The sequence below is a fragment of the Hyla sarda genome, chromosome 5 (genome assembly GCF_029499605.1).
Source record: "Hyla sarda isolate aHylSar1 chromosome 5, aHylSar1.hap1, whole genome shotgun sequence".
Classification (NCBI taxonomy): domain Eukaryota; kingdom Metazoa; phylum Chordata; class Amphibia; order Anura; family Hylidae; genus Hyla; species Hyla sarda.
This window is the reverse complement of record NC_079193.1, coordinates 69205-94895: the sequence shown is the minus strand read 5'-3', so window position 1 is coordinate 94895 and position 25691 is coordinate 69205. Positions and strand designations below refer to the sequence as shown.

Below are 25691 nucleotides of genomic sequence, written 5' to 3'. Positions count from 1 at the left end.
CCCTGTCTCTCCTAAGGTTTGGCCCCTGCAGTGCCCAGTGGTTAATAATCACGTACCGAGGTATAATGTTCCCAGAAACTCCAGATGGGGGCTCTGCCCATAGCTGTTCACAGCACTGACCCGGAATTGGAAGCTTCCTTCTTCCGGAACATGGTTGACGATGAACTCTGGGGTGGGTACATTGGAGGATTCGTGGCACCTCACCCAGTTCATGGCTCCAAGCTTTTTCCGTTCTACAATGTACCCATCAATGGGCACTGGCCTGTCCATTGGGGGAGGGGACCAGGCTAATTTGACAGATGTTTCATTCTTGTCAGTCACCACAGGGTTAATGGGGGCGTTTGAAGGAGGTTTTCTTAAAGCTAAAGGAAAAAAATAAAACTTAGGCCACATCTTTAAGTATCTACAATTCACTGTCTGCAACGAGAATGCTGTGGTGTGTTGCATTGTGGGAGATGTAGTGTTTATACAGGCACTGGACAGAGTTCTGCCTCTCATTATATATTACATACAGTCCTGAACAGGGTTGGTGCTGGATACTCACTGGTGACGGTGAATTGGGTGGACGTCTTACACTCATCGGCTATGAATGCGATCTCCCCGGCGTCACTGTTTTTGCACTCGCGAATGATCATGGTGTGCTGTTTACCAGAGGAGGAGATAGAGATGCGCCCGTCAGGGATAACACTCTGCCCATTGATTATCCACCTGACCTTCTGACAATCATTGTCCAGCTCTACACAGAAGATGGCGGTATCACTGTGCGGAACCGCTGTCCTGCGGGGAAGCTTCTTTATTATGTTACCTATGTGGGAGGAAGGAAAGACGACCATGGTCACAATCATTATAACATGACGTTTCTAATACATCTGCATGTAACCATGAGCTTCACTTATACTGATGTTCATGTCTTATACTCCAGTCACCACTAGAGCTGCACTCACTATTCTGCTTTTATATATAATGCCTTACGCTCCTAGAACATTTGCTTATTTTTTTTTTAATCAGATAATTTTTATTGAGCTATTTTTTTAAACAATTTTACACAAACAAAGAAGAAAAAACCCAACCCACACCCTCCCACTCACACCCCAACTGAACCCCCCCACACGGTAACCCCACACTAACAAGCCGTCGACAAATCATAATCCACTATCAGAATCTGGCGCAAAGGAGTAGGCATCACATTTGCTTTTAATGCTGATATTTCTTTGATGGATATAATATTATGTATCTGCTACATTGTCCAACCTGTGGCTCAGGATACTTCTCGTTACCTTGGACAGACAGCTCAGCGATGGTGCGGCTGCCCTCTTTCATCTCACAGATGTACACCGCATCGTCATCTGTAGTGACATTCTGGATGGTCAGTCTCCGGACAGTCCCTTCTTCCTCTATATTATACTTCGAGCTTTGGTGGATTTTGGTCTCTTCCTTGTACCAGGCGGATTCAGTGATGGTAAGTGGAACCTCACACTGAAAGGTGGCTGTCTCCTTCTCCCTCACCTCCACGTCTCGTAGCTTTGATCGGAAAGGAACTCTAGGCTCTGCAAAAGAACAAACAAAATAGTCAAATACAACAACAGGATTGGATTTATAGGCAAGAAAGGAAAGATGTACAAAATGGCCATCCAGGCGGGATGAAGTGGCGAGCCAAGCGAGATGAAGTGGCGAGCCAAGCGGGATGAAGTGGCGAGCCAAGCGGGATGAAGTGGCCAGCCAAGCGAGATGAAGTGGCGAGCCAAGCGGGATGAAGTGGCGAGCCAAGCGGGATGAAGTGGCGAGCCAAGCGAGATGAAGTGGCGAGCCAAGCGGGATGAAGTGGCGAGCCAAGCGGGATGAAGTGGCGAGCCAAGCGAGATGAAGTGGCGAGCCAAGCGGGATGAAGTGGCGAGCCAAGCGGGATGAAGTGGCGAGCCAAGCGGGATGAAGTGGCAAGCCAAGCGGGATGAAGTGGCGAGCCAAGCGGGATGAAGTGGCGAGCCAAGCGAGATGAAGTGGCGAGCCAAGCGAGATGAGCAAAATCAATATAGGAATAGGCCTCATATGTGACAACACATACAGATAACAGGCACTCTACAATTTTTATCTCAAAACTGTGACTGCAAGGAAGCTTTTTTCAAATTATTATTTGAAAATATTATTTACCGTATTTTTCGCTGTATAAGACGCACTTTTTCTTCCCCAAAACTGGGGGGGGGAGGGGGGGAAGTTGGTGCGTCTTATACGGCGAATACACCCCTATCGCAGCGGTCCCTGCGGCCATCAACGGCCGGGACCCGCAGCTAATACAGGACATCACCCATCACGGTGATGCCCTGTATTAACCCTTTAGATGCGGAGATCAAAGCTGACCGCCGCGTCTGAAGCGAAAGTGACACTAACCCGGCTTCTTTTTTTCCTCCTCACCTTCTAATAACCATAAGGCTTTCAAATTAACCCCTACAGACACATATGAGACTTGTTTTTTTAGCGCCATCAATTTTACTTTGTAATTACATAAATAATTTTACCACTAAATCTACAGTGAAACAAAAAAGAATTTGTAGGAAAAGCAATTTAGCAACTTTTTTTTTAAATTATAATTTTTGCTTTGGATGGGGGAGGGGGGGGGGAGATTCTATGCAGAACAATTTTTGGTAAAAATTATAGTATGCGTATGCTTAAAATAGTCTTCTTCTGATCCCTTTAACTTTTTTATTTTTTGATATACACGGCTGTATTAGGGATCGTTCTTTGTGCCGTGATCTGTATCAAAACCATTTTTATTTTGATGAAACTTTTTAATCAATTTGTATAATTAACCAAAAATTTGCAATCCCGGTATTTGGTATTTGACTGTGCGTTGTCATGAATGTTATATTTTAATAGATCGGACATTTATGCAATAGCAATAGCAATACCATATATATATTTTTTTGTTTATATTATTTTATTTATAATGGTGAAAATGTGATATAATCTTTTATTAGGGAAGGGGCTTATTCATATTTATTTTAAAAAAAATTGCCCCCATAGGACAGTGTTATCCAGTGTGTCTTCAGTTGTTGCAAAACTACAACTCCCGGTATGTCCGAACAGCAAAAGGCTGCAGAGCATGCTAGGAGTTGTAGTTTTGAAACAGCTGGAGACACATTATTAGGAAAACACTGCCATGGGGACCATAAGATGCAATCTTGTGATTTCAGAAATTGATCAATGCTATTCAATAGGAGCCTATAGCACAGCATTGATCAGTATTATTGGCGCTCACATGCTGCTCAGGCTGCCTACATTATTGGAGCGCTGATCGGACGAGGCGGAGGCAGGTAAGGACCCCCTGCCTCTCAGCTGATCGGGACTCCGCGTTTTTGCCGCAGATGTCCCGATCACCTCCATTGAGCTACCGGCACTTGATTTTGGCATTTTAGACGCCACAATCAACTTTGATCGCAGCGTCTAAATTAAGTTAATGCCGGACATCTCCCAGATTGGTGATGTTTGGCATTAGCCAGTATGAAGCGAGCTCAGCTCCTGCGCTCACTTCATAGACCTGCAGCCCGCCTGCGCAGTATCTGAACAGCGGCCAGCCGTGGTAGGGTTAATCACATCCTCCCAGCGCTAGGCACTGCTAGGTGGAGAAACCCCTCCAGCATGTGGCCTACTCTTTCTCCTCCCCACAGTGACAACATAAACGCTAAATTTTGCCAAGAGTTATATCGCAATCTGCGATTATCGTGACTCAATTGTGATATATCATGAAGCCCTAGTGGGAGTAATAGATTTACAACAGCTGTACAGTAACCTGTCTATATGGCGGCATCCACCAACAGTCCATGGAACGTCTGCAGATTATCAGGCAGAAGATCATTACATCAATCACACAATAAAGCTTTAGCTCCTGTCTCATCCTCAATCCAAATACTTTACAGTGGTCTCTTAACATACACTATGAATCGGTACCGGGGGGACGATTGTATGTTAAAACCATTGTATGTTGAGTCCATAACTCTATGGAAAATTGGTTCCAGAGCCAGTATAAAGGGTGTATATATATATATATATATATATATATATGGGGCAAAGGTGAGGTAGGTATATAGGGCGCACGTATTAGGGGCAGAGGATGAGATCAGTACTATACAGTATATGGGGCAGAGGGTGAGGTCATTGCTGTACAGTATACTGTATATAATGTATTTATATACCGTACAGTAATGACCTCACCCTCTGCCTCATATATACTATACAGTATGGCATTAGGGGCAGAGGATGAGATCAGTACTATACAGTATATGGGGCAGGGGGAGAGGTCATTGCTGTACAGTATACTGTATATAATGTATTTATATACCGTACAGTAATGACCTCACCCTCTGCCTCATATATACTATACAGTATGGCATTAGGGGCAGAGGATGAGATCAGTACTATACAGTATATGGGGCAGAGGGTGAGGTCATTGCTGTACAGTATACTGTATATAATGTATTTATATACCGTACAGTAATGACCTCACCCTCTGCCTCATATATACTATACAGTATGGCATTAGGGGCAGGGGATAAAGGGACAATGTTTCTTAAAGCGCAGCTGTCATGAAATCTGGGTGCAATAATCTGCAGCCTTTGTACTGTGTGCAGGTGGTGGATATAGCAATGTTTTTACCTAATATTTTCAGCCTTTCATTACCCCAAAAATGCTTTTGATCAAAGCCACTGACGGTCGGATAGGCGTGACGCGGGGTACGCGATGCCCCGCCCACCCCCTGCATGTCAGCGCTGGAACCGCTGGGTGATTGACACGCAGGTCCCAGCGCATGCGCCCTTCAGCTCATCTAACATGCGTGCCGTTCGCACTTGTCATCCAGCTACAGTGGGGATCAAAAGTTTTGGCACCCGAGGTAAAAATGTGCATAAAGAAGCCAAGGAAAGATGGAAAAATCTCCAAAAGGATCAAATTACAGATTAGACATTCTTATAATATGTCACCAAAAGTTACATTTTATTTCCTTTTTTTTTATAACTGTTTTTTTATTAAAGAATTTTTCTTTAAAACAGATATTTGAGAATAAGAAAATAAAAGTACATAGAATCATAAACAGTCATTACATATTAAAGAGACCAGGTTACAATATGATAACATAGATCCAGCTGTAAAGATGTTATAAAGTCCAGATTATTTCAGGTCGGCTCCGTGAGTCAAAATAACAGAAAACAAAAAAATGGCGTCTGCAAAAGTTTGTGCACCCTGCAGAGTTAATATCTTGTACTGCCCCCTTTGGCAAGTATCACAGCTTGTAAACACTTTTAGTAGCAGCCAAGAGTCTTTCAATTCTTGTTTGAGGTATTTTTGCCCATTCTTCCTTACAAAAGTCTTCCAGTTCTTTGAGATTTCTGGGCTTTCTGTCACGCACTGCTCTTTTAAGCCATCCTCTCTTTAACTTCAGCTTTTTCACAGATGGCATTAAGTTAGCATCCAAAATTTGATGAAATTTTATTGAATCCATTTTTCCTTCTACTCGTGAGATGTTCCCTGTTCCACTGGCTGCAATACAACCCCAAAGCATGATTGATCCACCCCCATGCTTAACAGTTGGACAGAGGTTCTTTTCATTAAATTCTGTTCCCCTTCTTCTCCAAACGTACCTTTGCTCATTCTGGCCAAAAAGTAAAATTTTAACCCCATCGGTCCACAGAACTTGTTTCTAAAATGCATCAGGCTTTTCTATATGTTCATTTGCAAAGTTTAAACACTGATTTTTGTGGTGAGGACGTAGAAGAGGTTTTCTTCTGATGACTCTTCCATGAAGACCATATTTGTACAAGTATCTCTTTATAGTGGAATAGTGTACCACAACTCCAGTGTCTGCCAGATCTTTCTGGAGGGATTGTGCAGACAAACGTGGGTTTTGAATTGTTTTTCTCACAATCCTGCAAGCTGTTCTGTCTGATATTTTTCTTGGTCTTCCAGATCTTGCTTTAACTTCCACTGTTCCTGATGACTGCCATTTCTTAATTACATTCTGAACAGAGGATATTGACATCTGAAAACGTTTTGCTATCTTCTTATAGCCTTCTCCAGCTTTGTGAGCGTCAACTATTTTCAGTTTGAGATTTCTAGACAACTGCTTAGAAGAACCCATGGTGCTGATTGTTGGGGCAAGGTCAGATGAGTCTGGGCATTTAAAACCTTTGAGATTGACATCACGTGGTCTTCCCAGATGATGATTGAGAACAACCCATGACACTGGCTGGTCTCAGCTTTGCAAAGGGTGCAGTGCATGCTATAAATTCTGCAGGGTGCACAAACTTTTGCAGACGCCATTTTTTGTTTTCTGTTATTGTGAAAGTGTAAATGATGGAAATAAAATGTAACTTTTGGTGACATATTATAAGAATGTCTAATCTGTAATTTGATGCCTTTTGGAGATTTTTCCATCTTTCCTTGGCTTCTTTATGCACATTATTACAAATTTTTACCTAGGTGCCCAAACATTTGATCCCCACTGTATATAGATAGATAGAGGTGAGATAGATAGATATAAGATAGATAGAAATAAGATAGATATGATGATGTGATTATATCCTGTACAGTAGACTGCTTCTCCATATTGTACATGCTCTTCTTGGTGATGGTCTGGAGTCATCTCCCTATACTGCTCCTCATGGTGATGGTCTGGAGTCATCTCCCTATACTGCTCCTCATGGTGATGGTCTGGAGTCATCTCCCTATACTGCTCCTCATGGTTATGTTGTGGAGTCATCTCCCTATACTGCTCCTCATGGTGATTGTCTGGAGTCATCTCCCTATACTGCTCCTCATGGTGATGGTCTGGAGTCATCTCCCTATACTGCTCCTCATGGTGATGTTCTGGAGTCATCTCCCTATACTGCTCCTCATGGTTGTTACGCCGAGCGCTCCGGGTCCCCGCTCCTCCCCGGAGCGCTCGCTTCACTCTCCCCGCGGCAGCGCTCCGGTCACGTCCTCTGACCCGGGGCGCTGCGATTCCGCTGCCAGCCGGGATGCGATTCGCGATGCGGGTAGCGCCCGCTCGCGATGCGCACCCCGGCTCCCCTACCTGACTCGCTCTCCGTCTGTTCTGTCCCGGCGCGCGCGGCCCCGCTCCCTAGGGCGCGCGCGCGCCGGGTCTCTGCGATTTAAAGGGCCACTGCGCCGCTGATTGGCGCAGTGGTTCCAATTAGTGTGTTTCACCTGTGCACTTCCCTATATCACCTCACTTCCCCTGCACTCCCTTGCCGGATCTTGTTGCCTTAGTGCCAGTGAAAGCGTTCCTTGTGTGTCCCTTGCCTGTGTTTCCAGACCTTCTGCCGTTGCCCCTGACTACGATCCTTGCTGCCTGCCCCGACCTTCTGCTACGTCCGACCTTGCTTTTGCCTACTCCCTTGTACCGCGCCTATCTTCAGCAGCCAGAGAGGTGAGCCGTTGCTAGTGGATACGACCTGGTCACTACCGCCGCAGCAAGACCATCCCGCTTTGCGGCGGGCTCTGGTGAAAACCAGTAGTGGCTTAGAACCGGTCCACTAGCACGGTCCACGCCAATCCCTCTCTGGCACAGAGGATCCACTACCTGCCAGCCGGCATCGTGACAGTAGATCCGGCCATGGATCCCGCTGAAGTTCCTCTGCCAGTTGTCGCTGACCTCACCACGGTGGTCGCCCAGCAGTCACAACAGATAGCGCAACAAGGCCAACAGCTGTCTCAACTGACCGTGATGCTACAACAGTTACTACCACAGCTTCAGCAGTCATCTCCTCCGCCAGCTCCTGCACCTCCTCCGCAGCGAGTGGCCGCTCCTGGGATACGCTTATCCTTGCCGGATAAATTTGATGGGGACTCTAAGTTTTGCCGTGGCTTTCTTTCCCAATGTTCCCTGCATCTGGAGATGATGTCGGACCTGTTTCCCACTGAAAGGTCTAAGGTGGCTTTCGTAGTCAGCCTTCTGTCCGGAAAAGCCCTGTCATGGGCCACACCGCTCTGGGACCGCAATGACCCCGTCACTGCCTCTGTACACTCCTTCTTCTCGGAAATCCGAAGTGTCTTTGAGGAACCTGCCCGAGCCTCTTCTGCTGAGACTGCCCTGTTGAACCTGGTCCAGGGTAATTCTTCCGTTGGCGAGTATGCCGTACAATTCCGTACTCTTGCTTCAGAATTGTCCTGGAATAATGAGGCCCTCTGCGCGACCTTCAAAAAAGGCCTATCCAGCAACATTAAAGATGTTCTGGCCGCACGAGAAATTCCTGCTAATCTACATGAACTTATTCACCTAGCCACTCGCATTGACATGCGTTTTTCCGAAAGGCGTCAGGAACTCCGCCAAGATATGGACTCTGTTCGCACGAGGCGTTTCTTCTCCTCGGCTCCTCTCTCCTCTGGTCCCCTGCAATCTGTTCCTGTGCCTCCCGCCGTGGAGGCTATGCAGGTCGACCGGTCTCGCCTGACACCTCAAGAGAGGACACGACGCCGTATGGAGAACCTCTGCCTGTACTGTGCTAGTACCGAACACTTCCTGAGAGATTGTCCTATCCGTCCTCCCCGCCTGGAAAGACGTACGCTGACTCCGCACAAACGTGAGACAGTCCTTGATGTCTACTCTGCTTCTCCACGTCTTACTGTGCCTGTGCGGATGTCTGCCTCTGCCTTCTCCTTCTCTACAGTGGCCTTCTTGGACTCTGGATCTGCAGGAAATTTTATTTTGGCCTCTCTCGTCAACAGGTTCAACATTCCGGTGACCAGTCTCGCCAGACCCCTCTACATCAATTGTGTAAATAATGAAAGATTGGACTGTACCATACGTTTCCGCACGGAGCCCCTTCTTATGAGCATCGGATCTCATCATGAGAGGATTGAACTTTTGGTCCTCCCCAATTGCACCTCGGAAATTCTCCTTGGACTTCCCTGGCTTCAACTTCATTCCCCTACCCTGGATTGGTCCACTGGGGAGATCAAGAGTTGGGGGTCCTCTTGTTCCAAGAACTGTCTAAAACCGGTTCCCAGTAACTCTTGCCGTAACTCTGTGGTTCCTCCAGTAACCGGTCTCCCTAAGGCCTATATGGACTTCGCGGATGTTTTCTGCAAAAAACAAGCTGAGACTCTACCTCCTCACAGGCCTTATGATTGCCCTATCGACCTCCTCCCGGGCACTACTCCACCCCGGGGCAGAATTTATCCTCTCTCTGCCCCAGAGACTCTTGCCATGTCCGAATACGTCCAGGAGAATCTAAAAAAGGGCTTTATCCGTAAATCCTCCTCTCCTGCCGGAGCCGGATTTTTCTTTGTGTCCAAAAAAGATGGCTCCCTACGTCCTTGCATTGACTACCGCGGTCTTAATAAAATCACGGTTAAGAACCGCTACCCCTTACCCCTCATCTCTGAACTCTTTGATCGCCTCCAAGGTGCCCACATCTTCACTAAATTGGACTTAAGAGGCGCCTATAACCTCATCCGCATCAGAGAGGGGGACGAGTGGAAAACGGCATTTAACACCAGAGATGGACACTTTGAGTATCTGGTCATGCCCTTTGGACTGTGCAACGCCCCTGCCGTCTTCCAAGACTTTGTCAATGAAATTTTTCGTGATCTGTTATACTCCTGTGTTGTTGTATATCTGGACGATATCCTAATTTTTTCTGCCAATCTAGAAGAACACCGCCAGCATGTCTGTATGGTTCTTCAGAGACTTCGTGACAACCAACTCTATGCCAAAATTGAGAAATGTCTGTTTGAATGCCAATCTCTTCCTTTTCTAGGATATTTGGTCTCTGGCCAGGGACTACAGATGGATCCAGACAAACTCTCTGCCGTCTTAGATTGGCCACGCCCCTCCGGACTCCGTGCTATCCAACGCTTTTTGGGGTTCGCCAATTATTACAGGCAATTTATTCCACATTTTTCTACCATTGTGGCTCCTATCGTGGCTTTAACCAAAAAAAATGCTGATCCCAAGTCCTGGCCTCCTCAAGCAGAAGACGCCTTTAAACGACTCAAGTCTGCCTTTTCTTCGGCTCCCGTCCTCTCCAGACCTGACCCTTCCAAACCCTTCCTATTGGAGGTTGATGCCTCCTCAGTGGGAGCTGGAGCTGTTCTTCTACAAAAAAATTCTTCCGGGCATGCTGTCACTTGTGGTTTTTTCTCTAGGACCTTCTCTCCAGCGGAGAGGAACTACTCCATCGGGGATCGAGAGCTTCTAGCCATTAAATTAGCACTTGAGGAATGGAGGCATCTGCTGGAGGGATCAAGTTCTCCTGTTATTATCTACACCGACCACAAGAACCTCTCCTACCTCCAGTCTGCCCAACGGCTGAATCCTCGCCAGGCCCGGTGGTCTCTGTTCTTTGCCCGATTTAATTTTGAGATTCACTTTCGTCCTGCCGATAAGAACATTAGGGCCGATGCTCTCTCTCGTTCCTCGGATGCCTCAGAAGTTGAACTCTCTCCGCAACACATCATTCCACCTGACTGCCTGATCTCCACTTCTCCTGCCTCCATCAGGCAGACTCCTCCAGGAAAGACCTTTGTTTCTCCTCGCCAACGCCTCGGAATCCTCAAATGGGGTCACTCCTCCCATCTCGCAGGTCATGCGGGTATCAAGAAATCTGTGCAACTCATCTCCCGCTTCTATTGGTGGCCGACTCTGGAGACGGATGTTGTGGACTTTGTGCGAGCCTGCACTATCTGTGCCCGGGATAAGACTCCTCGCCAGAAGCCCGCTGGTTTTCTTCATCCTCTGCCTGTCCCCGAACAGCCTTGGTCTCTGATTGGTATGGATTTTATTACTGATTTACCCCCTTCCCGTGGCAACACTGTTATTTGGGTGGTCGTTGATCGATTCTCCAAAATGGCACATTTCATCCCTCTTCCTGGTCTTCCTTCTGCGCCTCAGTTGGCTAAACAATTTTTTGTACACATTTTTCGTCTTCACGGGTTGCCTACGCAGATTGTCTCGGATAGAGGCGTCCAATTCGTGTCTAAATTCTGGAGGGCTCTCTGTAAACAACTCAAGATTAAATTAAATTTTTCTTCTGCATATCATCCCCAGTCCAATGGACAAGTAGAAAGGATTAACCAGATCTTGGGTGATTATTTGCGACATTTTGTTTCCTCCCGCCAGGATGACTGGGCAGATCTCCTCCCATGGGCCGAATTCTCGTATAACTTCAGGGTCTCTGAGTCTTCCTCCAAATCCCCATTTTTCGTGGTGTACGGCCGTCACCCTCTTCCCCCCCTCCCTACTCCCTTGCCCTCTGGTCTGCCCGCTGTGGATGAAATTTCTCGTGACCTTTCCATCATATGGAGAGAGACCCAAAATTCTCTCTTACAGGCTTCATCACGCATGAAGAAGTTCGCGGATAAGAAAAGAAGAGCTCCCCCCGTTTTTTCCCCTGGAGACAAGGTATGGCTCTCCGCTAAATATGTCCGCTTCCGTGTCCCTAGCTACAAGTTGGGACCACGCTATCTTGGTCCTTTCAAAATTTTGTGTCAAATTAATCCTGTCTCTTATAAACTTCTTCTTCCTCCCTCTCTTCGTATCCCTAATGCCTTTCACGTCTCTCTTCTCAAACCACTCATCCTCAACCGTTTTTCTCCCAAATCTGTTCCTCCCACTCCTGTTTCCGGCTCCTCGGACATCTTCTCGGTCAAAGAAATTTTAGCTGCCAAAAAGGTCAGAGGGAAAAATTTTTTTTTAGTGGACTGGGAGGGTTGTGGTCCTGAAGAGAGATCCTGGGAACCTGAGGACAACATCCTAGACAAAAGTCTGCTCCTCAGGTTCTCAGGCTCTAAGAAGAGGGGGAGACCCAAGGGGGGGGGTACTGTTACGCCGAGCGCTCCGGGTCCCCGCTCCTCCCCGGAGCGCTCGCTTCACTCTCCCCGCGGCAGCGCTCCGGTCACGTCCTCTGACCCGGGGCGCTGCGATTCCGCTGCCAGCCGGGATGCGATTCGCGATGCGGGTAGCGCCCGCTCGCGATGCGCACCCCGGCTCCCCTACCTGACTCGCTCTCCGTCTGTTCTGTCCCGGCGCGCGCGGCCCCGCTCCCTAGGGCGCGCGCGCGCCGGGTCTCTGCGATTTAAAGGGCCACTGCGCCGCTGATTGACGCAGTGGTTCCAATTAGTGTGTTTCACCTGTGCACTTCCCTATATCACCTCACTTCCCCTGCACTCCCTTGCCGGATCTTGTTGCCTTAGTGCCAGTGAAAGCGTTCCTTGTGTGTCCCTTGCCTGTGTTTCCAGACCTTCTGCCGTTGCCCCTGACTACGATCCTTGCTGCCTGCCCCGACCTTCTGCTACGTCCGACCTTGCTTTTGCCTACTCCCTTGTACCGCGCCTATCTTCAGCAGCCAGAGAGGTGAGCCGTTGCTAGTGGATACGACCTGGTCACTACCGCCGCAGCAAGACCATCCCGCTTTGCGGCGGGCTCTGGTGAAAACCAGTAGTGGCTTAGAACCGGTCCACTAGCACGGTCCACGCCAATCCCTCTCTGGCACAGAGGATCCACTACCTGCCAGCCGGCATCGTGACAATGGTGATGGTCTGGAGTCATCTCCCTATACTGCTCCTCATGGTGATGGTCTGGAGTCATCTCCCTATACTGCTCCTCATGGGGATGTTCTGGAGTCATCTCCCTATACTGCTCCTCATAGTGATGGTCTGGAGTCATCTCCCTATACTGCTCCTCATGGTGATGGTCTGGAGTCATGTCCCTATACTGCTCCTCATGGTGATGGTCTGGAGTCATCTCCCTATACTGCTCCTCATGGTGATGGTCTGGAGTCATGTCCCTATACTGCTCCTCATGGTGATGGTCTGGAGTCATCTCCCTATACTGCTCCTCATGGTTATGTTCTGGAGTCATCTCCCTATACTGCTCCTCATGGTGATTGTCTGGAGTCATCTCCCTATACTGCTCCTCATGGTGATGGTCTGGAGTCATCTCCCTATACTGCTCCTCATGGTGATGGTCTGGAGTCATCTCCCTATACTGCTCCTCATGGTGATGGTCTGGAGTCATCTCCCTATACTGCACCTCATGGTGATGGTCTGGAGTCATCTCCCTATACTGCTCCTCATGGTGATGGTCTGGAGTCATCTCCCTATACTGCTCCTCATGGTGATGGTCTGGAGTCATCTCCCTATACTGCTCCTCATGGTGATGGTCTGGAGTCATCTCCCTATACAGCTCCTCATGGTGATGGTCTGGAGTCATCTCCCTATACTGCTCCTCATGGTGATGTTCTGGAGTCATCTCCCTATACTGCTCCTCATGGTGATGTTCTGGAGTCATCTCCCTATACTGCTCCTCATGGTGATGGTCTGGAGTAATCTCCCTATACTGCTCCTCATGGGGATGTTCTGGAGTCATGTCCCTATACTGCTCCTCATGGTGATGGTCTGGAGTCATCTCCCTATACTGCTCCTCATGGTGATGGTCTGGAGTCATCTCCCTATACTGCTCCTCATGGTGATGTTCTGGAGTCATCTCCCTATACTGCTCCTCATGGTGATGGTCTGGAGTCATCTCCCTATACTGCTCCTCATGGTGATGTTCTGGAGTCATCTCCCTATACTGCTTCTCATGGTGATGTTCTGGAGTCATCTCCCTATACTGCTCCTCATGGTGATGTTCTGGAGTCATCTCCCTATACTGCTCCTCATGGTGATGGTCTGGAGTCATCTCCCTATACTGCTCCTCATGGTGATGTTCTGGAGTCATCTCCCTATACTGCTCCTCATGGTGATGTTCTGGAGTCATCTCCCTATACTGCTCCTCATGGTGATGGTCTGGAGTCATCTCCCTATACTGCTCCTCATGGTGATTGTCTGGAGTCATCTCCCTATACTGCACCTCATGGTGATGGTCTGGAGTCATCTCCCTATACTGCTCCTCATGGTGATGGTCTGGAGTAATCTCCCTATACTGCTCCTCATGGTGACGTTCTGGAGTCATCTCCCTATACTGCTCCTCATGGTGATGGTCTGGAGTCATCTCCCTATACTGCTCCTCATGGTGATGGTCTGGAGTCATCTCCCTATACTGCTCCTCATGGTGATGTTCTGGAGTCATCTCCCTATACTGCTCCTCATGGTGATGGTCTGGAGTCATCTCCCTATACTGCTCCTCATGGTGATGGTCTGGAGTCATCTCCCTATACTGCTCCTCATTGTGATGGTCTGAAATCATCTCCCTATACAGCTCCTCTTGGTGATGGTCTGGAGTCATCTCCCTATACTGCTCCTCATGGTGATGGTCTGGAGTCATCTCCCTATACTGCTCCTCATGGTGATGGTCTGGAGTCATCTCCCTATACTGCTCCTCATGGTGATGTTCTGGAGTCATGTCCCTCAGATATCTGTGTGAATCAGATATTTTATACCCTTAGAATAGCTGTGATCTTGTTCTTACTTCCAGTCTATTCTTACACCGGGGACAATGCAGGATCAGCTGTAAGTCTGGAATCAGAGAGAAGTCTATATATAGGCAGGATGGCGTCTGGCTGTAGGGAGGGAACGGACATACAATATGTCAGTGCTGTGATATTCTACACCAGGGCAGGGAACCTTCTATGTGGACAAGTACATTACATTCTCTATGAGGGTTCAGTCTTTGTAAGCAGTCAATAAATCTTCCAAGGACTGGTCAAATAACCACTGGCGTTCCCTGGAGTTGCTGGACCACAAAGCAAAACCTGTAACATTGTCCCCTATGCTATAATGCGGCTCTTCTGATACAAGAAAGAGAGACCTCATGTGCTCCTCAGGGGCCGGGGCCCGAGTGTAACACTCTAGTTATATCCTGCAGATATCTGAGGTTTACAAGCTTCATCTCCATCTTGGCTTCATGTGACTGATCTACACCAATGTGCAGACTGCCCCACACCAGAGCACCTCACCATAGTATTCTATGAGAACTAGAGCAACGTGACCCCAAGAAGTTCTGTCTATAGTTGAGATGCTTCTTCATCAATACTATGATCTTAATGGTGACCCCACAGCTGTGGTAACAAACAATGTAATGGGCAATTGTGCTTTAATGTATGGTCCCATTTGTCAACCTTGCCTCCACTTCTCCACCATGTTCTCCAGGGAGAAAGGGGCAACCATTAGGCCCCAGCTCAGGAAGTCACTAGGGTCTGTTGTAGCTATAGTCTTTTTTCCCAAGCACAACACCAGGTGAGGGCTCCCAATGGTTACATTATGTGCCATGTGCTCTGAGTAGAGATATCCTCCAATGGAGTAAGTCTGTCCTGAGGGGCATCCTGGGATGATGCCTATGGACTGTAGGGTGTGGGGTGCTGATGCTGGGCTGGCAGCATCAGAGGATTTAGACTGAACGGTCTGTTTGTCTTGTCTCCTTTCGCCCTATCACTGTTTAGTTACTGCCCCTCCCGTTATGGGAAGGTTATTTATGCCCCTCCACACTTCCTCCTCAAGTTATCTGTCCCAACCTGTCATCATGGCTGACACCATCCAGCAAAAGACTGAAGGGAAAATATATCAAAGCAAAATTTGCAACAGTATGCCAGTCAGTGCTGTGCTCGCCAAGGGGGCAGGGCTTAGAAATTGGGAAATGGCCTCCCCATACACCAAATGTACTACAATTTACACCTGTTAGTATCTGTCTATAGGTTTTGTCTGATATTGTAGTTTTGCTCCATTATGGGTAAATGGGTACGAGCTGCAATACCACATGTATCCTGTGGACAAGAGTGGAGCTGATTTTGGTAGAATGCAGTCATGTTTTCCTAAAGCTGTACATTTCTGACTAGACGTGTGTGATATACAATGTCACATGATTTCAGGGGGAGTAGCTTTAGCCATGGCTGTATCCTCCAGTAATAGAGATATGCCAGCCCTGCAGCCCCCCATAGATGTACCGCCACTCACCTTTGACTATGACCAGCACAGAACTGTAGGTCTGACCAGCCAGGTTGGATGCTGTGCACGTGTACAATCCATTGTCAATTTGTTTGCAAAATAAAATTTTCAGCACAAAGTTCTCCAGCTCGTCCTCGTAGACCACATGTCTCCGGCCCTCCGTGATTACCTCACCATCCTTTTTCCACACAATCTCGGGCTTGGGTTCACCAGTGACAAAGCAGCTCATTTTGGCATGTTTACCTTCCGTCACAGTGCAAGTGCGGGTGAGGACACCCAGGGTACCTTCGCGGTGAACTTTGGGTGTCAGAGTGGCCGCCCTCTCATAGTCCAGAGATAATCCCAGACCAGTAAATGTATCCAAAGCGCCATAGCACGTGGTGTTTGAGTCGTAGGACGCCATAATGGACAGGTCTGTTTTCCGGATCTCCTCGCGACGTTTCTGGAGGTGAGACAGCAGCGAGGCAGTTTTACCATATGAAGATTCAACCGCATTGGTACTTTTAGCATTAAGATTACTAAAAGAGTCTATAGACAATGAAGCAGAAGCCTTGGCCTGGCCAACAGAGTTCTCTGCTCGACATAAATATGTCCCACTGTCTGAAAAACGAATACAGTGGATCTGCAGAGTGCTGGAATCTCCATGAGACTCTACACGTACGTGGCTTGAATCAGTGGTTGTTCCAACCAGTCGGCCATCTTTTTCCCAGGTTACCACAGGTGATGGGTGGCCTAGCACCCGGCAATGAAAGGTGGCATCTTCTCCCAGGCTAACTTGGGAGGTTGTTGGCTTCAGGATAAAGTAGGGCGCACATTCCACCACTGCATTTTCCTCTTCCACCTTAACTGTAACGGCAGCAAATGCCTCCCCAATGTTGTTAATGGCTCGGCAGATGTACTGGCCACTGTCCTGAAATGATAAGTCGTAGATGGTCAGCTGGTAGAGTTGCCCATCCTGCACCATCTTGAAGCGGCCTCCCGAATCGATCTGTAGCTTGTCCTTCTCCCAGGTGACTGTGGGTGCAGGATTGCCAACAATTTGACAACTCAAGGAGGCGTCTTTACCCACAGACATCATGAAGGCTTTGGGCCTGGTGAGAAAGCGCGGCACCCCGCTGAATGAACTGGAATCCATGGTGGAATCTGCAAAGAGATCAGAATTATTAGAGAGAATTCTTCTAGAAAAACTAAGATGGAAAATATATTATTTTTATTCACCTTTTACACTAAATGTCAACATATGGAAAGCCAGAGATAAGAGGGAGATGTGAGGTCTTGAGAGCTTATGGGAAATGAGCAGCACAATCACTGAACTCTTAGGCTAGGTTCACACTACGGAATTCCGCTTGCTAAAATGTATAGTATAATGAATGGGTTTCCGTTCACAAATTCACACTACGGAATTTGTGAAGCGGAATTTGTGAACGGAAAATAAAATATGTTTGGAAATTTCCGCCTGAAGAATGGCATTGCTCATTCTTCAGGCGGAAATACTCGCAGAACACATTGCAGTCTATTGGAGACTGCAGTGTCCACGCGGTCCTAGCGCGGACTGATTCAGCCGGCACTGGACGCATTCTGCCCAGAGATTCCGTAGTTTGAACCTAGCCTTAGTATGAGCAGCATCAAAGATGGAATGGAACAGCAGAATTGTGAGTATAAGTGAGAACAAACCCTGGTATATATAGAACCAGACCCCCTGTATACAGACCCCAAACCAGACCCCCTGTATACAGACCCCAAACCAGACCCCCTGTATACAGACCCCAGACCAGACCCCCTGTATACAGACCTCAGGCCAGTCCCCTGTATACAGACCCAAGATCAGATCCCAGACCAGACCTCTGTATACAGACTCCAGACCAGACCCCCTGTATAGACCCCAGACCAGACCCCTGTATACAGACCCCAGACCAGTCCCCCTGTATACAGACCATAGACCAGAATCTTCTGTATACAAAGCTCAGACCAGACCCCCTGTATACAAACCCAGACCAGACCCTCCTGTATACAGACCCCAGATCAGACCCCCTCCCCTTGTTTACAGACCACAGATCAGACACTCTGTTTACAGACCTTGCCATAGTGCCTTGGCATCTATACCCACCCGGGTCAAAACTACTTAAGCCCTAGCATCTATACCCACCTGAGTCTACAGTACTTCCGCCAGGACATCTTTACCCACCTAGGTCTAGGGTGCTTCTACAATGGATTGTATACCCACTCGGGTATACAGTACTTTCATGATGGCATCTATACCCACCCAGGTCTACATCACTTCAGCCATGGCACCTATACCTACCCGGATCTACATCACTTTTGCCATGGCACCTATGCCCACCCAGGTCTACACTATGGCATATTTTCCTACTTGGGTCTACATTATTTCCACCAGGGTATCTACAGTACTTCCACTATGCTTCTTCTTTCACCTCCTTACTGTTCTAAGCTTTGGGTTTGAGATGTGGGGTGTCCAGGTGATAAGTAAAGAGCTTTTACACAGCTTCTCAGCATTATGTGATTGCTGTGACTGGATACCAGGAAGGACTGCCAGGGGATAGGGTAGGGGAACCTAGTAGGGATTCCCTGTAGACTTGTGACTGGCTGGCTGTGTTATCAACCCCATAAGATCTAATATGGCCGACAGGAAGTGGCTTCTCCTAGTGTCAGACAATAAAGGCACAAACAGCTCATAGGACAGGAGGAAAAAACTGAAATGGCAACTGCACAGGGAAGGAGTCAGGGCCATGTTTAGTCTTCAGTTTTCGTAGGAGGAGCTCTTAAGTTCTAAGTTCTTAGTTCTAAAATAACATAAATGGTGGCTGAGTGGGGAAGGAGGGAAGGGGAAGCTTCGTCCCTGGTAACTTTACATTGGAGAATTCGCCCCATTAATGTCACGTCCAATGTCACCTCTCTAATTCCTTGTCACCTTTGATGCTCTCAGAAAGGAAACAGCAAATCTTGTCTCTAAAATAGCCCCTTAATCTCTGAGTTATGTGGCTCCAGTGTCTGCGCCCTCCTCCCCCCTAGTGTCCTGCATCTCGGTTCCAGTCTTCACTGAGGGATCCGCGGACTTATACAAGGGTCTAACCAATAAATTGCCACCTCCATACAATACGGTAAAGGCCCCTTACAGGTTTATGTGTTCGTTAAATGGCGATAGACGATATATTATCATCTAGCTCTGGGGTTCTCAACCAGTGGTCCTCCAAGGGTTATGGCATTTCGGTGATAAAAAACGGCCATGCAGAGCGGGGACTGGACGCAGGTTAAAGTTAGAGTGTAACACCACAGTATATTGTATCTCATATATTGGCCCAGGGGGATCGGAGGTAGGAGATTGGGGGGGATAATGACAAAAGGGGATCAGAGGGAGGGGGGAATAATAGCACAAGGGGATTAAGATGGAGGGGGGTACTTTGACTGAAATAAAAACAAAAGAAAGAAACCGACTTCAGCCTGAAGGTGATGTTATACTAGCGGTCAGCAGCTTCCATCCTTGCATCAAATCTTTGATGGCACAAAAACAAGGTAAGCAGACACCGTTATGAAAATAAGTACTTTTATGACTTATTTTGTCCGCGGGTACCCCTCACATGTAAATTCTGTACAAACTCATGCGCAAGGGGTACCCGTGGACATACTTTGGGGGGTTGAGAACCACTGATCTAGCTCATAAGTTGCTGATCTTAAAGGACATCTGCAGCGTCATAACACTCATCCACAGGATAGGGGATAAGCATTCGGACCCCCGCAATCAAACACTTATCCCCTATCCTTTTCCGGGACCAAGTTCTGTCGCGACTCTCCCGTGCAGGAAGCGTGTCAGCCGCAGCATGACGCAGTGGCCGACATGCCTCCTCCATGTAGTTCTATAGGAGAGGCAGGGAAGCAGCGTTCATGCCCCTCCGCCTCTCCCATAGAGCTGTATGGGGAGGGAGCACACAGCGTGGCAATGCCGAAGCCCCGTTTGGGAGATCATGGGGGTCCCATCGGTCGGACCCCCCGTGATCAAACACTTATCCCCTATCCACATCGTGACTGCACAAAGACTGTCGCCCTCTATAGGAATTCCTGTGACATCACAACATGGCAGCTAACTATGTACAAGACCCAGCTGCTCTCACATTGCTCAGCTTGAAGCCTGTGTGCAGGTAGTGACAGGGTAGTGATATCTCAGGGTGGGCGCGATGCTATCTAACACAAGACAGGAATTTATAAGACATTGGAAGAAGCATCAGTAACCTCTTCAATTCCATAAGGCAGTGGGGAAGGGGTTAACATTCATGTCCTAATATCTAGGATGTGATTATATACAATATACTTCACTATAGCTGCCATGTAGAGGTGGAGGTGGCACGGAGCTGGCACTTATACGGGGACCATCACTCCCATGATCTCCTGCAGCCACCATCACTCCCATGATCTCCTGCAGCCACCATCACTCCCATGATCTCCTGCAGCCACCATCACTCCCATGATCTCCTGCAGCCACCATCACTCCCATGATCTCCTGCAGCCACCGTCACTCCCATGATCTCCTGCAGCCACCATCACTCCCATGATCTCCTGTAGCCACCATCACTCCCATGATCTCCTGCAGCCACCGTCACTCCCATGATCTCCTGCAGTCACCGTCACTCCCATGATCTCCTGCAGCCACCATCACTCCCATGATCTCCTGCAGCCACCGTCACTCCCATGATCTCCTGCAGTCACCATCACTCCCATGATCTCCTGCAGCCACCGTCACTCCCATGATCTCCTGCAGCCACCGTCACTCCCATGATCTCCTGCAGCCACCATCACTCCCATGATCTCCTGCAGCCACCGTCACTCCCATGATCTCCTGCAGCCACCATCACTCCCATGATCTCCTGCAGCCACCATCACTCCCATGATCTCCTGCAGCCACCATCACTCCCATGATCTCCTGCAGCCACCGTCACTCCCATGATCTCCTGCAGCCACCATCACTCCCATGATCTCCTGTAGCCACCATCACTCCCATGATCTCCTGCAGCCACCGTCACTCCCATGATCTCCTGCAGCCACCATCACTCCCATGATCTCCTGCAGTCATCATCACTCTCATGATCTCCTGCAGCCACCATCACTCCCATGATCTCCTGCAGCCACCGTCACTCTCATTATCTCCTGCAGCCACCATCACTCCCATGATCTCCTGCAGCCACCATCACTCCCATGATCTCCTGCAGCCACCATCACTCTCATGATCTCCTGCAGCCACCATCACTCCCATGATCTCCTGCAGCCACCATCACTCTCATGATCTCCTGCAGCCATCATCATTCCCATGATCTCCTGCAGCCACCATCACTCCCATGATCTCCTGTAGCCACCATCACTCTCATGATCTCCTGCAGCCACCATCACTCTCATGATCTCCTGCAGCCACCATCACTCCCATGATCTCCTGCAGCCACCATCACTCCCATGATCTCCTGTAGCCACCATCACTCTCATGATCTCCTGTAGCCACCATCACTCCCATGATCTCCTGTAGCCACCATCACTCCCATGATCTCCTGTAGCCACCATCACTCCCATGATCTCCTGCAGTCACCATCACTCCCATGATCTCCTGCAGCCACCATCACTCCCATGATCTCCTGTAGCCACCATCACTCTCATGATCTCCTGCAGCCACCATCACTCTCATGATCTCCTGCAGCCACCATCACTCTCATGATCTCCTGCAGCCACCATCACTCCCATGATCTCCTGCAGCCACCATCACTCCCATGATCTCCTGTAGCCACCATCACTCTCATGATCTCCTGCAGCCACCATCACTCTCATGATCTCCTGCAGCCACCATCACTCCCATGATCTCCTGCAGCCACCATCACTCCCATGATCTCCTGCAGCCAACATCACTCTCATGATCTCCTGCAGCCACCATCACTCCCATGATCTCCTGTAGCCACCATCACTCTCATGATCTCCTGCAGCCATCACTCTCATGATCTCCTGCAGCCACCATCACTCCCATGATCTCCTGCAGTCACCATCACTCCCATGATCTCCTGCAGCCACCATCACTCCCATGATCTCCTGTAGCCACCATCACTCTCATGATCTCCTGCAGCCATCACTCTCATGATCTCCTGCAGCCACCATCACTCCCATGATCTCCTGCAGCCACCATCACTCCCATGATCTCCTGCAGCCACCATCACTCTCATGATCTCCTGCAGCCACCATCACTCTCATGATCTCCTGCAGCCACCATCACTCTTATGATCTCCTGCAGCCACCATCACTCCCATGATCTCCTGCAGCCACCATCACTCTCATGATCTCCTGCAGTCACCATCACTCCCATGATCTCCTGCAGCCACCATCATTCCCATGATCTCCTGCAGTCACCGTCACTCCCATGATCTCCTGCAGCCACCGTCACTCCCATGATCTCCTGCAGCCACCATCACTCCCATGATCTCCTGCAGTCACCATCACTCCCATGATCTCCTGCAGCCACCATCACTCCCATGATCTCCTGCAGCCACCATCACTCCCATGATCTCCTGCAGCCACCGTCACTCCCATGATCTCCTGCAGCCACCATCACTCCCATGATCTCCTGCAGCCACCGTCACTCCCATGATCTCCTGCAGCCACCATCACTCCCATGATCTCCTGCAGTCACCATCACTCCCATGATCTCCTGTAGCCCCCATCACTCCCATGATCTCCTGCAGCCACCATCACTCCCATGTTCTCCTGCAGCCACCGTCACTCCCATGATCTCCTGCAGCCACCATCACTCCCATGATCTCCTGCAGCCACCATCACTCCCATGATCTCCTGCAGCCACCATCACTCCCATGATCTCCTGCAGCCACCATCACTCTCATGATCTCCTGCAGCCACCATCACTCCCATGATCTCCTGCAGCCACCATCACTCCCATGATCTCCTGCAGCCACCGTCACTCCCATGATCTCCTGCAGCCACCGTCACTCTCATGATCTCCTGCAGCCACCATCACTCCCATGATCTCCTGCAGCCACCATCACTCCCATGATCTCCTGCAGCCACCATCACTCTCATGATCTCCTGCAGCCACCATCACTCTCATGATCTCCTGCAGCCACCATCACTCTTATGATCTCCTGCAGCCACCATCACTCCCATGATCTCCTGCAGCCACCATCACTCTCATGATCTCCTGCAGTCACCATCACTCCCATGATCTCCTGCAGCCACCATCATTCCCATGATCTCCTGCAGTCACCGTCACTCCCATGATCTCCTGCAGCCACCGTCACTCCCATGATCTCCTGCAGCCACCATCACTCCCATGATCTCCTGCAGTCACCATCACTCCCATGATCTCCTGCAGCCACCATCACTCTCATGATCTCCTGCAGCCACCATCACTCCCATGATCTCCTGCAGCCACCATCACTCTCATTATCTTCTGCAGCCACCATCACTCCCATGATCTCCTGCAGCCACCATCACTCCCATGATCTCCTGCAGCCACCATCACTCTCATTATCTCCTGCAGCCACCATCACTCCCATGATCTCCTGCAGCCACCATCACTCCCATGATCTCCTGCAGTCACCATCACTCCCATGATCTCCTGCAGCCACCATCACTCCCATGATCTCCTGCAGCCACCATCACTCCCATGATCTCCTGCAGCCACCATCACTCCCATGATCTCCTGCAGCCACCATCACTCTCATGATCTCCTGCAGCCACCATCACTCTCATGATCTCCTGCAGCCACCATCACTCTCATAATCTCCTGCAGCCACCATCACTCTCATAATCTCCTGCAGCCACCATCACTCTCATGATCTCCTGCAGCCACCATCACTCTCATAATCTCCTGCAGCCACCATCACTCTCATGATCTCCTGCAGCCACCATCACTCCCATGATCTCCTGTAGCCACCATCACTCTCATGATCTCCTGCAGCCACCATCACTCCCATGATCTCCTGCAGCCACCATCACTCTCATGATCTCCTGCAGCCACCATCATTCCCATGATCTCCTGCAGCCACCATCACTCCCATGATCTCCTGTAGCCACCATCACTCCCATGATCTCCTGCAGCCACCATCACTCCCATGATCTCCTGTAGCCACCATCACTCCCATGATCTCCTGCAGCCACCGTCACTCCCATGATCTCCTGCAGCCACCATCACTCCCATGATCTCCTGCAGTCACCATCACTCCCATGATCTCCTGCAGTCACCATCACTCTCATGATCTCCTGCAGCCACCATCACTCCCATGATCTCCTGCAGTCACCATCACTCCCATGATCTCCTGCAGCCACCATCACTCCCATGATCTCCTGCAGCCACCATCACTCCCATGATCTCCTGCAGCCACCATCACTCCCATGATCTCCTGCAGCCACCATCACTCCCATGATCTCCTGCAGCCACCATCACTCCCATGATCTCCTGCAGTCACCATCACTCCCATGATCTCCTGCAGTCACCATCACTCTCATGATCTCCTGCAGCCACCATCACTCCCATGATCTCCTGCAGTCACCATCACTCCCATGATCTCCTGCAGCCACCATCACTCCCATGATCTCCTGCAGTCACCATCACTCCCATGATCTCCTGCAGCCACCATCACTCTCATGATCTCCTGCAGCCACCGTCACTCTCATGATCTCCTGCAGCCACCATCACTCCCATGATCTCCTGCAGCCACCGTCACTCCCATGATCTCCTGCAGTCACCATCACTCTCATGATCTCCTGCAGCCACCATCACTCCCATGATCTCCTGCAGCCACCATCACTCCCATGATCTCCTGCAGTCACCATCACTCCCATGATCTCCTGCAGCCACCATCACTCCCATGATCTCCTGCAGCCACCATCACTCCCATGATCTCCTGCAGCCACCATCACTCTCATGATCTCCTGCAGCCACCATCACTCTCATGATCTCCTGCAGCCACCATCACTCCCATGATCTCCTGCAGCCACCATCACTCCCATGATCTCCTGCAGCCATCATCATTCCCATGATCTCCTGCAGCCACCATCACTCCCATGATCTCCTGCAGCCACCATCACTCCCATGATCTCCTGCAGCCACCATCACTCCCATGATCTCCTGTAGCCACCATCACTCCCATGATCTCCTGCAGCCACCATCACTCCCATGATCTCCTGCAGCCACCATCACTCCCATGATCTCCTGCAGCCACCATCACTCCCATGAGTCCTTCTGGCAGCAGATCATTGTGGAATCCACATACACAAGACCAGAGGACATTCACCAGGTCTCATCCCTGGTAAAAAGCTGCAGTTTCCTGAAGGTGGAATGGCCCGAATCCAGTGGGATACAAAAGAGCAGGGCTTCCCAGTAGGAGGGCAGGAACATGAGCCAGCGCTGACACCCCACAATCACCCGACACCTCTTAAAAAGGAAAGAAATCTGCAGATTGTGAAATATCAGGTCACCTGACACCTGGCTACTCTGTCAGCTCTGCTGTTCTGGTTGTCAGGGCTGACAGCTGAAGTGCTAATCACATTATCATAATGCTGTCGTGGTGGCCCAGTACAGGAGCTGCACCCCTGTACCCTTTCTGCCCTTTCAGGCACCCACCTTACAGTGTCCCCTGGGCCCCCCCTGTGTTCCATTTTGTATTCGTTCATATGAATGTTATCTAAAGTATTATGCCTACCTATTAACCAGTGTCATGTGATTGTAACCCCGTGAGGTATCAGTGACCATGTGACCTAAGGGCGACCTATGGGACCCCTCCTAGTCTCCCCCATATAAGCCCCGGGAGGATCTAGTTCTC

At 49.4% G+C, this 25691-nt stretch overlaps 1 protein-coding gene across 1 annotated transcript in view; it reads right to left on the bottom strand.

The window, feature by feature from the left end:
• Window positions 1-17005, bottom strand: part of OBSCN (obscurin, cytoskeletal calmodulin and titin-interacting RhoGEF) — a 577179-nt gene extending 560174 nt beyond the window's left edge. The window contains 4 exon segments of the mRNA XM_056518694.1: window positions 57-362; window positions 545-805; window positions 1278-1547; window positions 15880-17005. Coding sequence (XP_056374669.1) covers window positions 57-362; window positions 545-805; window positions 1278-1547; window positions 15880-17005 — 1963 coding nt within the window.
• Window positions 17006-25691: the final 8686 nt, after the last annotated feature.